The sequence below is a fragment of the Camelus ferus genome, chromosome 3, assembly GCF_009834535.1.
Source record: "Camelus ferus isolate YT-003-E chromosome 3, BCGSAC_Cfer_1.0, whole genome shotgun sequence".
Taxonomy (NCBI): Eukaryota; Metazoa; Chordata; class Mammalia; order Artiodactyla; family Camelidae; genus Camelus; species Camelus ferus.
In genome coordinates this window covers 103020033-103034330 of record NC_045698.1, presented here as the reverse complement: position 1 = coordinate 103034330, position 14298 = coordinate 103020033, and the positions used below count along the sequence as shown (strand labels likewise).

General features: G+C 40.7%; 1 protein-coding gene across 8 annotated transcripts in view; it reads left to right on the top strand.

Moving 5' to 3' along the window:
* PPP2R2B (protein phosphatase 2 regulatory subunit Bbeta) overlaps positions 1 to 14298 on the top strand; it is a 424375-nt gene that overhangs the window by 317116 nt on the left and 92961 nt on the right. For all 8 annotated transcript variants that reach the window (XM_006182263.3, XM_032477042.1, XM_014557233.2 and 5 more), the window contains 2 exons: positions 8999 to 9096; positions 11964 to 12129. In XM_006182263.3, coding sequence (XP_006182325.1) covers positions 8999 to 9096; positions 11964 to 12129 — 264 coding nt within the window. The remainder of the gene's footprint in view (positions 1 to 8998; positions 9097 to 11963; positions 12130 to 14298) is intronic.

The window sequence follows — 14298 nt, the reverse complement described above, 5'->3', positions numbered from 1 at the left end:
ATAACACATTTGATTCTAATGCATTCCATTTCTTTGCTAAGACCATTGAAAACCCATCATAGCATACTATCTTATGAACTGTTAGCAACATCTTTATTTTGTTTGACATAGAAACCTCATGTTTTAGGAAGAAAAATCTGAATCCTTTCCTACTACACCCTTTTCTTTAGGCTCACCTAGAGTTTAGCAAAGGGGCATATTGCATTTAGTGTTCAATTTATCCTTTGGAGAAATACAAGAGATTTCTTGAATGCAGGGATACAGCTGAGATGTGCAATAACTTAAGTTCCAGTAGTGACTTTCTATGGCCCTCTAGGTCAAAACTAGGATTCTTACTCTGTGGCTCAAAGACTTCCAATCTCTTCTCCAACTTTTTTTTTTTTTTTTTTTTTTTTTTGCTCTATCCCAGTCTACCACTACCTCCCAGTCCTCTATAGAAAGCTCCTTGAAGGCAAAGACCAGGTATGTGATGTTTATTAGCATACCCCTGGCACCCAGCCCAGTGACGTGCGCATAATAGGTATTCAGTAAATAGATTCCTTGCACTTCAGACATATTTGCTCAAAATCCACCTTGGGTTTTCTCTTTGCTACCTGTGTGCCCTCTCTCAACCAGCACCCTATTTCAGTACCTTCTCTTCACCAATCCATCTGCTCTTTTCTCTTCCTGTGATTCATAGGACCCTACCAATGCTACAGAGGCTTTTTAGGAGAAAACCTCTTCTTTACTGATCAATCTATCTGGTTCTAAAGTCATACAATACTCTGTCTTCCTTTTGCCTCAGACCCCTTAAAAATGTTTCTTACTGTCATCCAGCATAAGTATTTTGTTCATTGATACTTTGCATAGGGTATCCATTCTTTATGTGTTGGTCCAGGTTGGTGTTGGCTCTTTTTGACTCTCATTCAGTAATCAATTTTTAAAAAAGTAAGAAGCACCTATTCTATATTAAGACACTCAGCTAGGCGCTGAGGGTTCAACGGCGAACAAGTTCCTTGTGGAGCTTACAACTGAGAGACTAACAAAGGCATTTAAATGGTTCTGTTACCTTTGTGATAAGTGCTAATGGTAAGTGGTGATAACTGTGATGGAGGAGAAGTATAGGAGTGATGAGGCCACATCCCAAAGTGGGATGTCTGGCTTTGGAGAGAAGTCATGCAGGGCTTTCCGGAAGAAGTGATATTACCGTCAGCGCACAAACATGGAGATCTTTAGCTCCCACAAGACAGGTGCTAGAGTCTTTCTGGCTCAGCCAAATTTTTGACCAAAGACACGCCAAATGGACTCCAGTGTCTGCTCAAGACACCACCACCACCACCCCCACCGCAGATGTGCTGAGCTTTCTCATTTTGGACCTGGGGTCCCACTGACTTTGGGGTCCGTCCTAGGTGATCCCATATTGTGTAGATAATAGATCTGAATGATTGACAGAGTTTGTATCACCTGAGCAGTTAATTATTCTTTGGCTTTTTGAAAGAGTGGATGACAGATGGTAGACACCTTGACAGCAGATTCCACTATAAACCACACAAGTTTGGAGGTAAGTCTGGACTGCTATCAATTTCCCATTGGCTATTTCTATACTTAGAGGACTTAGGATTTTTAAAATTCCTTTGCCCTTTAGGCTAGTTTTGTTCCACTACTGGAAAATTCTCTCTTCTCAGCGTCGATGTTGCAGGAACTTGTTTTGAATGAAAGGCAGTTGTCTCAAACCTGGTTAGTTCTGGGTATTTGGTCAGTATGGGGAGGCTGTGTGTGCATTTTAATGGGAACAGCATGGCATTCATTACTCACCTGCTTCCTACCATCTGGATTTTCACAGCTCAGCAAGCATGGTGGGCTTACTACGCATTAGCGGGGAGGAACTTGGCTCCAAAGGAGGGCATGGCTAGATCCCTTTGAAGTCATAATTTTTTGATGGACAGCATGATAAATTGTGGTGGAGGAGGCATTCTATCCCAGTAAGCTACTTTCATATTTAAATGGTCAAAAAGTAATGCATCATTGCCACACAGGGGAAGAGGGGAAAACAAACACCTCAATACTGGAAACTAAGCAAGTGCAAAGGAAAATTGCTTGTGTGGTAGAGGGAAATCAAAAAGTGTGTGGGTGAGTTTGTGCATGGGGATTCAGGACAAGGGACTATTTTTTTCCAGTTCAACATGGATTAATAATCTGGCCTTATGCAAAACACCATGAGGAAAACAAAGATGGAAAGATGTCTTTTATTATGCATTCAGAAGCACGTAACAGAAAATCTATATAGCAGTGGCTTAAACCACTGGGTATCTTACTGTTTAACAAGTTCAGATATAGGCTGTCCCTAAGGTAGGTTTTTGTAGTTCAGTGATGTCACCAGGGACATTGTGCCTTTCTTCCATCTGTCATACTCAGCCTCTCAGCTGGGCCTTAGACTTGTCACCTCATGGTCATATGATGGCTGCTATAGCTCCACATATGGCCACATATAACCAGAGACAAAGGCAGCAGTAGGATGCAAAGAGTGTGTTGGTGCAGCCAGGAGACCTCCCTACACTTGCTTCCTCCCTTTTATTCAGAGAAGAAAAATTTTTCCCAGAATCTCTGCCTCCCTGCCCCCCTGCCCCCCAGCAGACTTTGCTATATGCCTCACTGGCCAGATTTGGGTCACATGGTTATCTCCTAGCCATATGGAAGGCTGGGAAGCAAGTATCTGGGTTTTTCAGCCTCTGCACTGGGAGGCAGGCAAGGCAGAAAGGCACTCGGGAGGAGCAGCCAACCAAGAGTGTCAGCACAGTACCTGTCCGTAGTGAGCTTGGTCTACATGGGCAGGCTGATATTTAAACTGTGCCCATTTTCCAGCACTGTGCTTGCAGTTATATATGAAGTAGCAGTTAAGATAAAATCTTGGGAACTGGGGCTGCTGGACACTCCTACCTGCATTCTTTCAATTAAGAGGATTTCCAGCACCAGGTTGAAGTTTAAAGCAGTTTGCACAGAATTAGTTACATACAAATGAAAGGAAAAGGATTCAGTATCTCAATACCAGACACTAGTCAGGTGACAAAGGAATCAACTCTGGATCCGACAGAATGTGTATATTATACACAGTAGGTCAGCATAGCAAGCGTGCAGCATGGGTGTAGCTTTTTCCCCTGCCCTTGGCAGACATAACTAATTGATCACAGCACTCTCCCACCAAGCCCAGCTATGGCCTCTCAGTCTGTCTCAGTATGCAGCTTCTGCCAATAGATCAAAATGGGTAAATAAGATTAGATCCATTGTTATCACTTCTCAGAACTTTATATTTATTACTTCTGTCACTGGGACCAAGCTGAAGGAATATGAGAAATAGTGTCAAGTCGAGTTAAGGCTACTGAACCAAGAACTCAAATCTAGTCCCAGTTACAAGCAAAGGGAACTTTGGATCAAAGGGCAGAAAACCTCACGTGTAAACCTCGTTTGTGATTCAGATTAACAGAGGTATATTGATGAAGTGAGCTTCCCAGCACTCTAAAAATAGAATTCTAAATAGTGATAATATCTAGACAGTAAGAGTAAAAAATAAAATCTTTGGATCTGACTAGTGAGAAGATGATTATTGGCTGCAAATTGAGTTATGCCATATGCATAGAGACCAATAGTATTAAGCCTCTGTATTTGCACGGCATTTTTAACCTTTGGAAGCTCTTAGATACATATCAGCTCGTTTTATTACCATAATTTTATTCATCTTTGAAAAACTGTTCACTAGAAAGGAGCAATAATGAAGGAACTTTGGGGGCAGAGGGTATAATGATTAAACTGTTCTATCTCATGATGGTGGCAATGTAGATACACATTTATATGCGTTTATCCAAACCCATAAAACTGTATGCCACAGAAAGTAAATTTTACCATATGGGGATTAAAAAATAAATTTTTTAAAAAATCTAAAAGTTACTGAGGTAAATGTATAATCTTATATTTACTTTGAAAGTCAATTAAAATTGCTTATAATTTAAAAACTGTTCAAGTATTTATGGTCAAGGTAAAAAAAAATTGGAAATACTGAAAAATTACAACACAGTAAGAAAATAATTTAATCATCCACATCCCCCACAATATTATTTTGTACTCACCCTGGCAGACTTTTTCCTATGAATATTTGTGTGTATGTGTTTATAGGAGTTAACTATTATCTTTGGGGCTATTTCATTCTATATTCTAATCATCATCTTGGTGTTAATGGAAGTTTTAATAAGCATATGTTGCTTTACCAGTTTAAAAAGATAAATTTGAAAATGAAGATACTTGAACAAAATTACAATCATTTGACATATACTGTTTCATTACCTGATTCTTCTTAAAAAAAATTTACAGTATACTAATATTTTTAACAAGACCACTTTGGCACAATTCCAGTAGCAGTACTTGGGCATAGCTTCTTTGGCCATAACCAGACTTTCTCCCCTGCCCCACTATTTTGATGGAAAATACACTCCAACACACTATTTCGTATATCAAAACTTACCAAAGAAAACCTTATCCAAGAAAATGGATGCTGACTTTGGGCCGTGAACCGGAACCCAAGGAGAAGTCCACAGGGTTATGTAGATGCAAGGAGTAATTTTAATTCCCACTGGGAAGCCCAAGAATCCCCTGTTTGTTTAATGATCCACAAAGTCATGGCCAATCTAGCTGGAAGGCCCTCTGTAGCAATGACGAAGGATCCACACACCACCTCCCCCCACTGACTGCAGGACCCCCTGCCGGTGAATCACAGCACTTCAGCCTGGAAGTGGCCTCCCAAATCCTTTTCAGCACAACTTCCTGGCAACTACCACTGGTTCACCATTGTCATTTGCTGTGAAACCTATTTCCATTCTTGCTGCTATCCTTGTCCTAATGGCAGACATTCTGCTATAACTGACCTCATCAACAGGAAGAAGGCCAAACGCTGAGTGGGCAGAACTAGAGAGCTGGTACAAACAGGGTCAGTGACTTCGTAGTATTAGCTCCCAGACATTTCTGAGATGAACAATAGAACTTCCAATGGGCTCTGAAGAATAAATTGCATTTCCCTCTCATTTCAGTCCCTGTGATTGATGCTGAAAGGCCAGTGCTAGTGACCTGGTCAGTAAGATCTTGTCCCATCAGGGGACTGGCGTTTAAGTCCTAAGTCTAAACTGAGCCATCATTTTGTCGAAAGTCACCCTGCTATTTGAAGCGTGCATCACCTAGTAACTGTCCTCAGCCCAGTGTGCTGGCATTGCAGACTCCAGCCTAGCATGGTAACCATGGGAGACCAGGGCTTGAACAAGGGGTTCCTTCCTTTTCCTTAGCCTCAAAACCACATGCATATAATTGCCAAGTCAATTTCTACCATTCAGGTAAATGGAAACATTATATATGTGCTTGCTAGTCTGGAATCTTTGAAGGATGCTGAGATGGATTTTCAAAATGAAAAACTTGCTCTTAGCAGTGCCTATGGAACTAGAAATGGGGTTACCAGGCCACCATCTTGCGGAAATTAAATCAGCACAAATAGATGTGGAGCGGGGCAAACGTCATACCTCTCAGGGTTTCCTTAAAAAATCGTGTTAACTACATTTGACTTCTATAACTGTTCTTGGCTTCCACTTTTTGTTTCTAGTCAAAAACATGCATTTCATCCACATCTTAATAGGACAGAGAGAAAATGTCCAAGTGTATAGCTTTTTGCGTAACAGAGTGATTCAGCTGGGCATTTAAGAAAACGAGTCACACTTATCTTTAAAGGTAAAAGTCCTCTCACTGAACTTGATGAATTGAACTTTAGTTGAACTTGATGAAATGATTTCTCTTGACCATGATTTCAAATGACGTTATCGTCTTGAAGTTTGGTAGTTTAATATTATTGCCCTGTCCTCTCTCTATAGTCAACAAAACTTCTTTTGTTTTGAGCAGGGTATGTCTTTGAAGGTAAACTGCTCTACCAAGAGCATGTTGCAAATGCGAGAGTATCGTATCAGAGGTTTCCGTATCTTGAAATTGGAATGTGGGATGATTCATGAGTTTTGGATCAATTATGAAATAGTCATAGATGAAGATAGGCAAAGATGGATGGGGCAGTAAAATATTCTGGTTACACCTACTGGCTTAGCACTGATAAATGAGTCAGGAAACATGAAAGTTCAAAACAGGTATTAACTTGAGCTGCAATGACGTATGCTCTAATGGGAGGCAGACAATAGCTGGATATAAACAACTGAATATACAGACCAACTGCCTGGCAGGGTTGAAATAAAGGTAAGGGCTTGGCAAGAGGACCAAGGAATTTTGGAATCCTGCCACGCCAGTCACCCTTTCTTTCTCTGACAAGGTTCTCAATGGAGACATAGCACAAATAATGATAACACTTGGAAAACAAAGGAGGCATTTTTATAGCTGGGACCAAGCCTGATATCCCATAGTGCAGAGTTCTCATAACATGTGGCTTCGACTGGAGCTTGACTCCTACATTGATTTGATCTGAGTGGATCTTAAAGAAAGTGAAGACGTTTTCACAGAATCCAGGCAAAAAGACAGTGTGAATGTCATCCCTGGGAGATTTGAGTTTTGTTTTTCTTGGAATGACATTTTCTTGGAAACTGAGCCAGAGGTTAACCTTGGAAAAAGCTACTTAAGTCTTCCTTCTGATACCCAACCTCACCGAAAGGGAAGGGCCATCTTTTAGTTGTCAATATCCTGGCCCTGGAACCCACTTAGGACTCCAGCATCTGTGTTAACACTGCTGCTGAGAAGAAGGATGTAAACAGCCCTTAAGCAGAATATTAGCCCTCAAGACTCAAGCCTGGTACTGTTAACCCATCAGGCCTGGTCTCACCATCCCCCTCTCTTTGCTCCCTGCTGCTTTTCTGCTCTGGAGGTGTTTGACTCATTCTTTAGCCCCTGCCAGAAGCCTGAAAGTGAAAAGAAACAGCCATGTCTGCTTTCAGTTCTACCCAAAGTCAGGAAGCTTCGTGAAGAATCTCATTGCTAGCTACTCACTGAAAAGCCAGAAACAGTAACTAGTGTTCGAAGTGTATCGTAGCACTTGAGTGCTTTTCAACCAGGGCATTCTGAGGCCACTGCAAACATTAAACAGACTTCTTCTCTCCCCTGTACACGAGAGTGCTTTGCTAAGATGGGCAAGCTATAACAAAGGAAAGTGGCCGGTAATTCACTTGAGTGGCTGGCTTCCCAGCCTGGCTGAGCTTCCCTGCTTCTCATTGGGCATTTGTTCTAGAAAAGGGCCTTTTCTAAGCTTATGTCAGGGGCTGAGGAGCCTGGCTGCTTATTTTGTGTATCCTTAAAGGAGTATTCATCTGAAGGGGCCTTCTTGAGTGAATGGGCGAGATTTCCAGTTGAGGTTATCAATAAGAAATGGGTGGCCTTTTCTGAAGGAAGACTCTAGAGACCAGACGTCAGAAACTGGTCACCCACAAACCACTTTCAGCACATAGACAAGATTATACGTTTTTTTAATGTTGTGGCACTGAAAAAAAGCAATTGGTTGCCAACATATGAAACTGAAGTGGTCATCCATAATACTCTGGTTTCCAGCTTCTTTTAAAAAAAAAAACAAAAACAGAATAGTTCATGGTCACAGTTGACTTAAGCCGAGTAGCTACTTGTCCCTTAAGAGGGGACACAAGCTTCCTGCTTCACCTGGTTTCCCTCAGTCCGTGTTCCCTCATGGCCCGGTAGGGTTTGAATCTGCTCCCACTGGGGTCAGTCATCTAAGACGCCAAAGCAGAAATCATGAATGATCCTTTTAAATGTGCCGAGTTGAAAGCGACTACAGTTTATGCCTTTTTCTTTTCCTTCAGCACAAAGAATGACCATTAGAAGCATTCTCATGTAAGGAAAAAGACAGAAGCAAAGTAGAGAATTTCACACTACTGAACTCAATAAGTCAGGCAGACAAAGAGAATCTTGAAATGATGATATTAAAGTAAGATTTGAGATTTGAATTATTCAGGGGTAATTGCCTTAGTTTTCCACCTCACTGTTTCCCCTTTGCCTTCTTCACATGGACATAATCTTCAGAATGTTCCTCTGTCAAAGGCCACAGTCATATTTCCCCTGCCTCCTTTTTTTTTTTTTTTTTTTAACTCATTTGCACTCTTGGTAGCAATTGTTGGAGCCCTGCAGGGGAATAATTGCAGAGGAATTAACCTCTGACATTTTTCTAAAAATAGCCCTAATAAATCCAATCATAGGTAATTTACCTGTCCATGTTCCTCTGAGGGTAACCGGCACTGAAGAAAGACTTGGCAGGCTGGCATTCCTTCAGCAATTATCTGTGATCCGAGTTCCTGGCGCCTCTGTATTTTCTCTGCCTAGAAATACAGAGGACAGATTTCCCTCTCCCCTCTGACCTCATGACCCTGTTTTCTCATCACCTCTCTCCTGGGGTTGCAGTGAGGTCCTGCTTTTCCAGCAGGGAGTGTTAAGGCTCACCAGAAAAGAGGGAGCATTTTGGGGTCCTTCCTTGAACTTCCATCTCCTGGAGTTTCCCTGATGATCCCTCTGAATTGCGTTTTTGGGCTCTGAGCTTCAAGCATCTCAGCCCTGATTTATCACAGCCTTCTGCCCTCGTCTGAATATCACGGTTGAAACCTATTTGGGGAAGTTTCTCAGTGGAGAGAAAAAGGACATGCAGGAAGGCCGCGGGCGGGTCAAGAGTCTGGGGTTGGTCGAAATTATCAAAGAAAATTGCCACTTCCCTGAGCCATAAAGAAATTCATTTTCTCTTGCCCAAAACAAAAGGCTCTCAATGGGCTTTTTTGCTTTTGTTCTCTCCAGTGGTTCCAAGAGCCCACAGGGCCGTGTGGGCATCTAGAAATTTATTTTCCTTCTAGTGGCACTTAAAATACAGAACAGAAAATCCTTGTAAATTCCACTGCAGAGACAAAGCCCTAAGCCCTTAAATGCACCGAAAAGTACGTCTATTATCTGTCGTTTGAAAGTAAGTGTGCAGTTACTTAAATTGCCTTTGTCTTCTTCTTTTCAGCTGACATTATCTCTACGGTAGAATTCAACCACACGGGAGAATTACTAGCGACAGGGGACAAGGGGGGTCGGGTTGTAATATTTCAACGAGAGCAGGAGGTAAGTGGCAGTGAATGCAAAATGCCCATTTTCTTCTCTTTTTAAAGGAAGCCTCCTACTGTTCCTTAATCCTCATGTGTCGCCCTTAACCTTGCTGCTTGGCTTGCAAACTTAAAACTGCCAAAAAGTCATTAACATCAACAGTTTCACACTCAGGCTCACAAAATAGAGCCTTTTCTGGGCAAGGTCTTGGTTTTCCAAGCCGGGGTATTGCACATTCAAAACGACCTCACTTCTTATCCGACCTGCAAAATTCCAGGGGTGCTTGGGGAGCATAATGCTCCCTTTGAGCGAGCTTTATCCTCCAGCTGTTGAAATTCAGGGGCTCCTGACAGAATCTAGGATCAAAAATACAGCCTTTCCGCTAACAGATGTGAAAAGGATAACTTGGGTCCGAAGAGAAGAAAATGGTGGCTCCCCCTACCAAAGGGAGTGCAGTCCCACAAAACAACATCTGAGCAAGGCATCTGGCCCCCACTTGACTACAGGTGACACGAAGTTCCCTGCAGGTGAATGCTCTATGTATTCTGAGCAGGAGTTCTAACTTCCACTGAATCTCGAAAAGCCCGTTTCTTCCTGATACTTGGGTTCCACTGGGAACTGTTTCTCTTTTTTATATCAATTGAGATTTTTTGGTGACTGCTTCTGTTTTGTCAGACTGGAATTATGGCCCAGTTTGATTTCCTTGGCCTTCCCTGGCATGGTCCCGGAGCTTCCAGCAGGCCAGTCTGTGTTCTTGTCACTCTCCCATCTGCTACCGCCTGCCTTGGAGATTCACCCGGCCCAGCATAGCAGGAGGCCCAGGGCAGGAGGAGGGTTTCACCAGAGACTTCCCTAGCAATTTAAAGCCTGCTTTGTGCCTCAAAGCCATTTGTGTTACACCTCCCCTCAAAAAAGGAAAGCCTCATTTAGAGGTGATATATTTGATAATTGCACATTATTTGCAATTAATTTCTATAAGGGCATCGTAATCCCTCGGGGTTCTGTGTAAATTCAAGTGTTCAGCATTAAATCAGGCACACAGCCTATTCCGTTGGCCCTGGAAACACGAAAATGTGGTTGGCAAGTAGGAACTAATAGCTCTTCGTGACCTGGAATTTTTCCTGCTTTTCCAGAGCTGCCTGGTGCTAATTGGTCTGGCACATCCTGCACACACTTGACAGTCTGATTTGGATGGTACCAAATCAACAATCTGAAAAATTTATTGTTAAGGTGGACTCTCTCTCTCTGCAGTAAACAGGATAGGAGCAAGTATGGCAGTCTTTAGAGTCCTTTAAAAATTGATTTTCAAACCTTCTTCTTCAATTTAAAAAAAAAATCCAATTAGGTTCAGGATGATGATAAAGAGAAACCAGAGGAGCTATTTAGCATAAATTACCCAAGACAGCATGTCGCCAGTAATATTCCACTCCACGTTTCCCATTAGCTATTTATAGGTTTCACCTATTTTAATTTACTGAAATATTTGGGAAGCCTGATTCATTAGTAGAATGAAGGGGGACACATTTTCCAAAGGAGGGTGGTTTTGTTCAATCATGAATAAATGTTGAGGACAATAACATGCAGTTAAATGTTGAGCTTTATGGCGAGGCTGGAGATTGAACTGAACACTGAGCTTGGGAAACACAACCACATGACCACATCTAAGTCAGACCTCCTTTCAGCTTTCATGGGTGTCCTCTGTGAGCGCATCCTCAAGAGGCATAGTCCTGGAGAATTTGCTCAAGGAACCTCGGTGCCCTCACAAGTACCTTTAAACCCTGGGCATCAGCACTGTCACCCATTGTTAGTAAGTTGAGATTTTAGTTTGAATGTTCAGTATCCACCTAGAAATATAAATTTTTTAATTGAGCCTTTTCCTAAGAGTTAAGCTTTTACAACAAATGTCTGATAAGACTCAAATTTGAATTTTTGAACATTTTTCCAAAGCCTGATATTTTAATACCTGAAATGAAAACCTCCCCTCCCTCTTTCTCCTCCTTCCGTTTGTCTCTTTCAACACCGTCTTTTCCTCCCATCCACCTTTCTTCTTCCTCTTGCCCCTCTATGTACACCCTTCTTTTAAGTTTCGTTCTCTCATCATTTATTTAGTTCCTGATGAGTGCCAGCCAGAATGTCTCATTGTTCTCCCAGTGACTCACATGTCATCTCTGTGCTCATGTCTGTTTTGTTACTCATGTTGGGGGAAAGAAGATGGGGGGGTAGAGGGCGAGATCTGCTATCCAGGTTTGCTGCTTAGAAGCTGTGTGACCTTAAAGAAGTAATTTTAATATCTCTGAGACCCTTTTGTCCATTTCCCTTTCCTGCCCACCACTCAGAGAAGTTGTGAGGATTTGATGAGATCTGAAAAGGCTAAAGAAAGGTCAGATGCTATAGCTTTGTGTTCTTGGTGGGGAATTGATACATGTCTGTGTGGGCATCTGCATGGGATGGGTTACTCCTAAGGGTGTCCAAGATGTCCATTAGGACACAGAAAGAAAATATTAGAACTTCTATTTATATTGATTTTAAAATCATGTCCTATTTCAACTTCTGTTTCTTACACATGTATTATGATGTACACCATCCCTTTGTGCTGCAGTTTATGTATATAATTTATAAATAAAAATATATAAATATTGGACGTGCCACTATTGGCCACCAGTGGTGCATGCCAAATGCCTTGGGGACACTGAGCTAAGGAGGATTTCCATGGGTTGAAAAAAAAAGAAAAGAAAAGAAACAGCATTAAACTGCCCATCCCATCCCTCATGACTCTGCTCAAAAAAAAAAAAAAAAAAAAATAGAAGGAACTGGTGAGTTTGCAGCTGGCTTGTGTGATTTAATCTTTTGTGTGTTTTTTTGTGTATTTCTTTTCCTTCCTACAGAGTAAAAACCAGGTTCATCGTAGGGGTGAATACAATGTTTACAGCACATTCCAGAGCCATGAACCCGAGTTCGATTACCTGAAGAGTTTAGAAATAGAAGAAAAAATCAATAAAATAAGATGGCTTCCTCAGCAGAATGCAGCCTACTTCCTCCTGTCTACTAATGGTATGTGCAGGTGACTTGTCTTGTTTGGTATTTGCAGAGACAGACTCAGAAAACCCTATATTTCAATCTCTCTTAGACTCCATTTTCCTTTTTACCTTGCAGGCTGTTGAAAACTTAGAAATAATATTTGCAAGATGCCTAGCAGAATGCCTGGCACAGAATAGGCCCTCAGTAAATAGCAGTTATTCTTTTTTTAAAAAAAAAAGAATAACAAATTTATGACTGAATTATGTGAGACTTGTTATCTGCAGTATTTGACTAATATAGATTATTTCCAGGTGTTTTTGGAATGTGACTTCCTGTCTTAAGATTCCCTGAATGTTATTCTGGGAACACATTTCAGGAAACTCAACATGCTGTCCTTGTGTGTTTGGCACACTCAATAGAAGTTATTAATCCCTGAATATACTGGGGGGAGGGGTGGAAAGCAGATGTCTGTGTCTCTGTAATACAGTCAGCTTTCTCCTAGGAACATAGGTCAGAAAGAGAGAGGACCCTATCAAAGAGCTGATCAAGTAATGGTTTCTCTTTCTCCCCCCATGCTCTTTATACGCCATGTGTTAGTTTAAGGGGAGTTGATGTAAATAGGTCAGAGAGAGAGGATGTTAGGGATTGAATAGGGAGCCAGATTCCGTATTAATTCTGTAAGCCTTTATACAGTGGAATTACCAGCCCTAAGGGTTCTGAATACCCTTACTGAAAGAAGCCGTCTATACTCAAAACAATTCAGAATAAAATCATATATGAAAGGGTGCTAATTGAATAGCCTAACAACTAAGAGGATTAGTATATACAAATTAAACACCCTCTCCCAAGCAAATATGCGGGGGACTGATTCATTTCACCCTGTGTGTGAGTCTTTGAGAAGTATCCATTTGAATATAAATCAAGAAACGGGGGATTTGCTTTTTGCCTATCCCCAGTATACATCAAGAAAGGGGAATGTTCATGTGTCAAGTTTAAAAAAAATGCAGACTATGTATATACTCTGATCAAACATATATTAACATTTTTTAAAGACAAAGGAAACACACTGAAAGGTTTCTCATGATTAATTTTGATTGTGCATTATGGGTGACTTGTACATTTGTCCCTTTTATTGTCTTTATTTTCTCAGTTTTTACACTGAGTTTTATTTAAATCTTACGAAAAAAGAGAGGAAAGTTTTTAATGCATATGAACCAAAAAAAAAAAAAAGTCCCTCAAGTGTAAAAAGCCAGGGTATAAACTACAAAATTACAGTTCTGAAAAGCCAGCGTAGGGTTATTTGAGCAAAATTTATCTCAACATGACCAGATCTCCACTCATCTGTTTTTCTAGATTCCAAGTAACTTAATTCTTTCTCATAACTGTATTTATTATTTTGTTTACTGTTTTTTTTTTTTTTTACCTTTATTTCCCGTCCATATGAATTTGTTTCAGTTTCTTCCCCTTTAGTTTTGCTGTTCAAGTTTCACTCAAAGACTCTACGGATTCAACACTCCTTAGAATGGAAGAAACTTCTGATGATTTTGACTTAATTACTTCAGACAGAGAAAAAGCATCAGATTATCTTCTATAGTTAGCTTACTTCATATTGTGAAATTTAGCCTATTGATTGTTACAATAAAATTCAAAGACATATTAGCTACTTTGTGGGGGGGATGGGAAAGAAATCAGTGAAATGCAATGAAGATTAATTATATAGCATAATGTTCTGTTAATTGAGTTTTTAAATAGTTTTTTGATTAACAAGGATATTATCTTCCCATTTGGGATGCTCTTTCATATGCCAACAGCATCTCAAAATGATTCTTACAAGAAAAATTCCCATGCTTATACGTGGTTTTCTTTTTTATACTAATATTGAGGTTGAGAATTCCCCTTAAGCCAAATAGGTTAACATGCAAAAATTAATGGAAGACAATTGGAATTACTGTACGAAAGAGAAAATGAAGATAGATGATAAGATTGTGTTTAAAAGCTGCCACATGTAATGATAAACTACTCAGAGAGCCAGCCAGAAGAAAGGAGGAGTCATTACTCATAGTAACAGCCACATGGTCCTTAGACTTTTTTATCCACAAAGCTTCGAGACATTGAGTCAAGAAAAACTGTGTAACAATAAAGTCAAGAATGACTCCAGGCATCCCAACCATGGGGAATTGAATTGAATTCACCATCAATTAT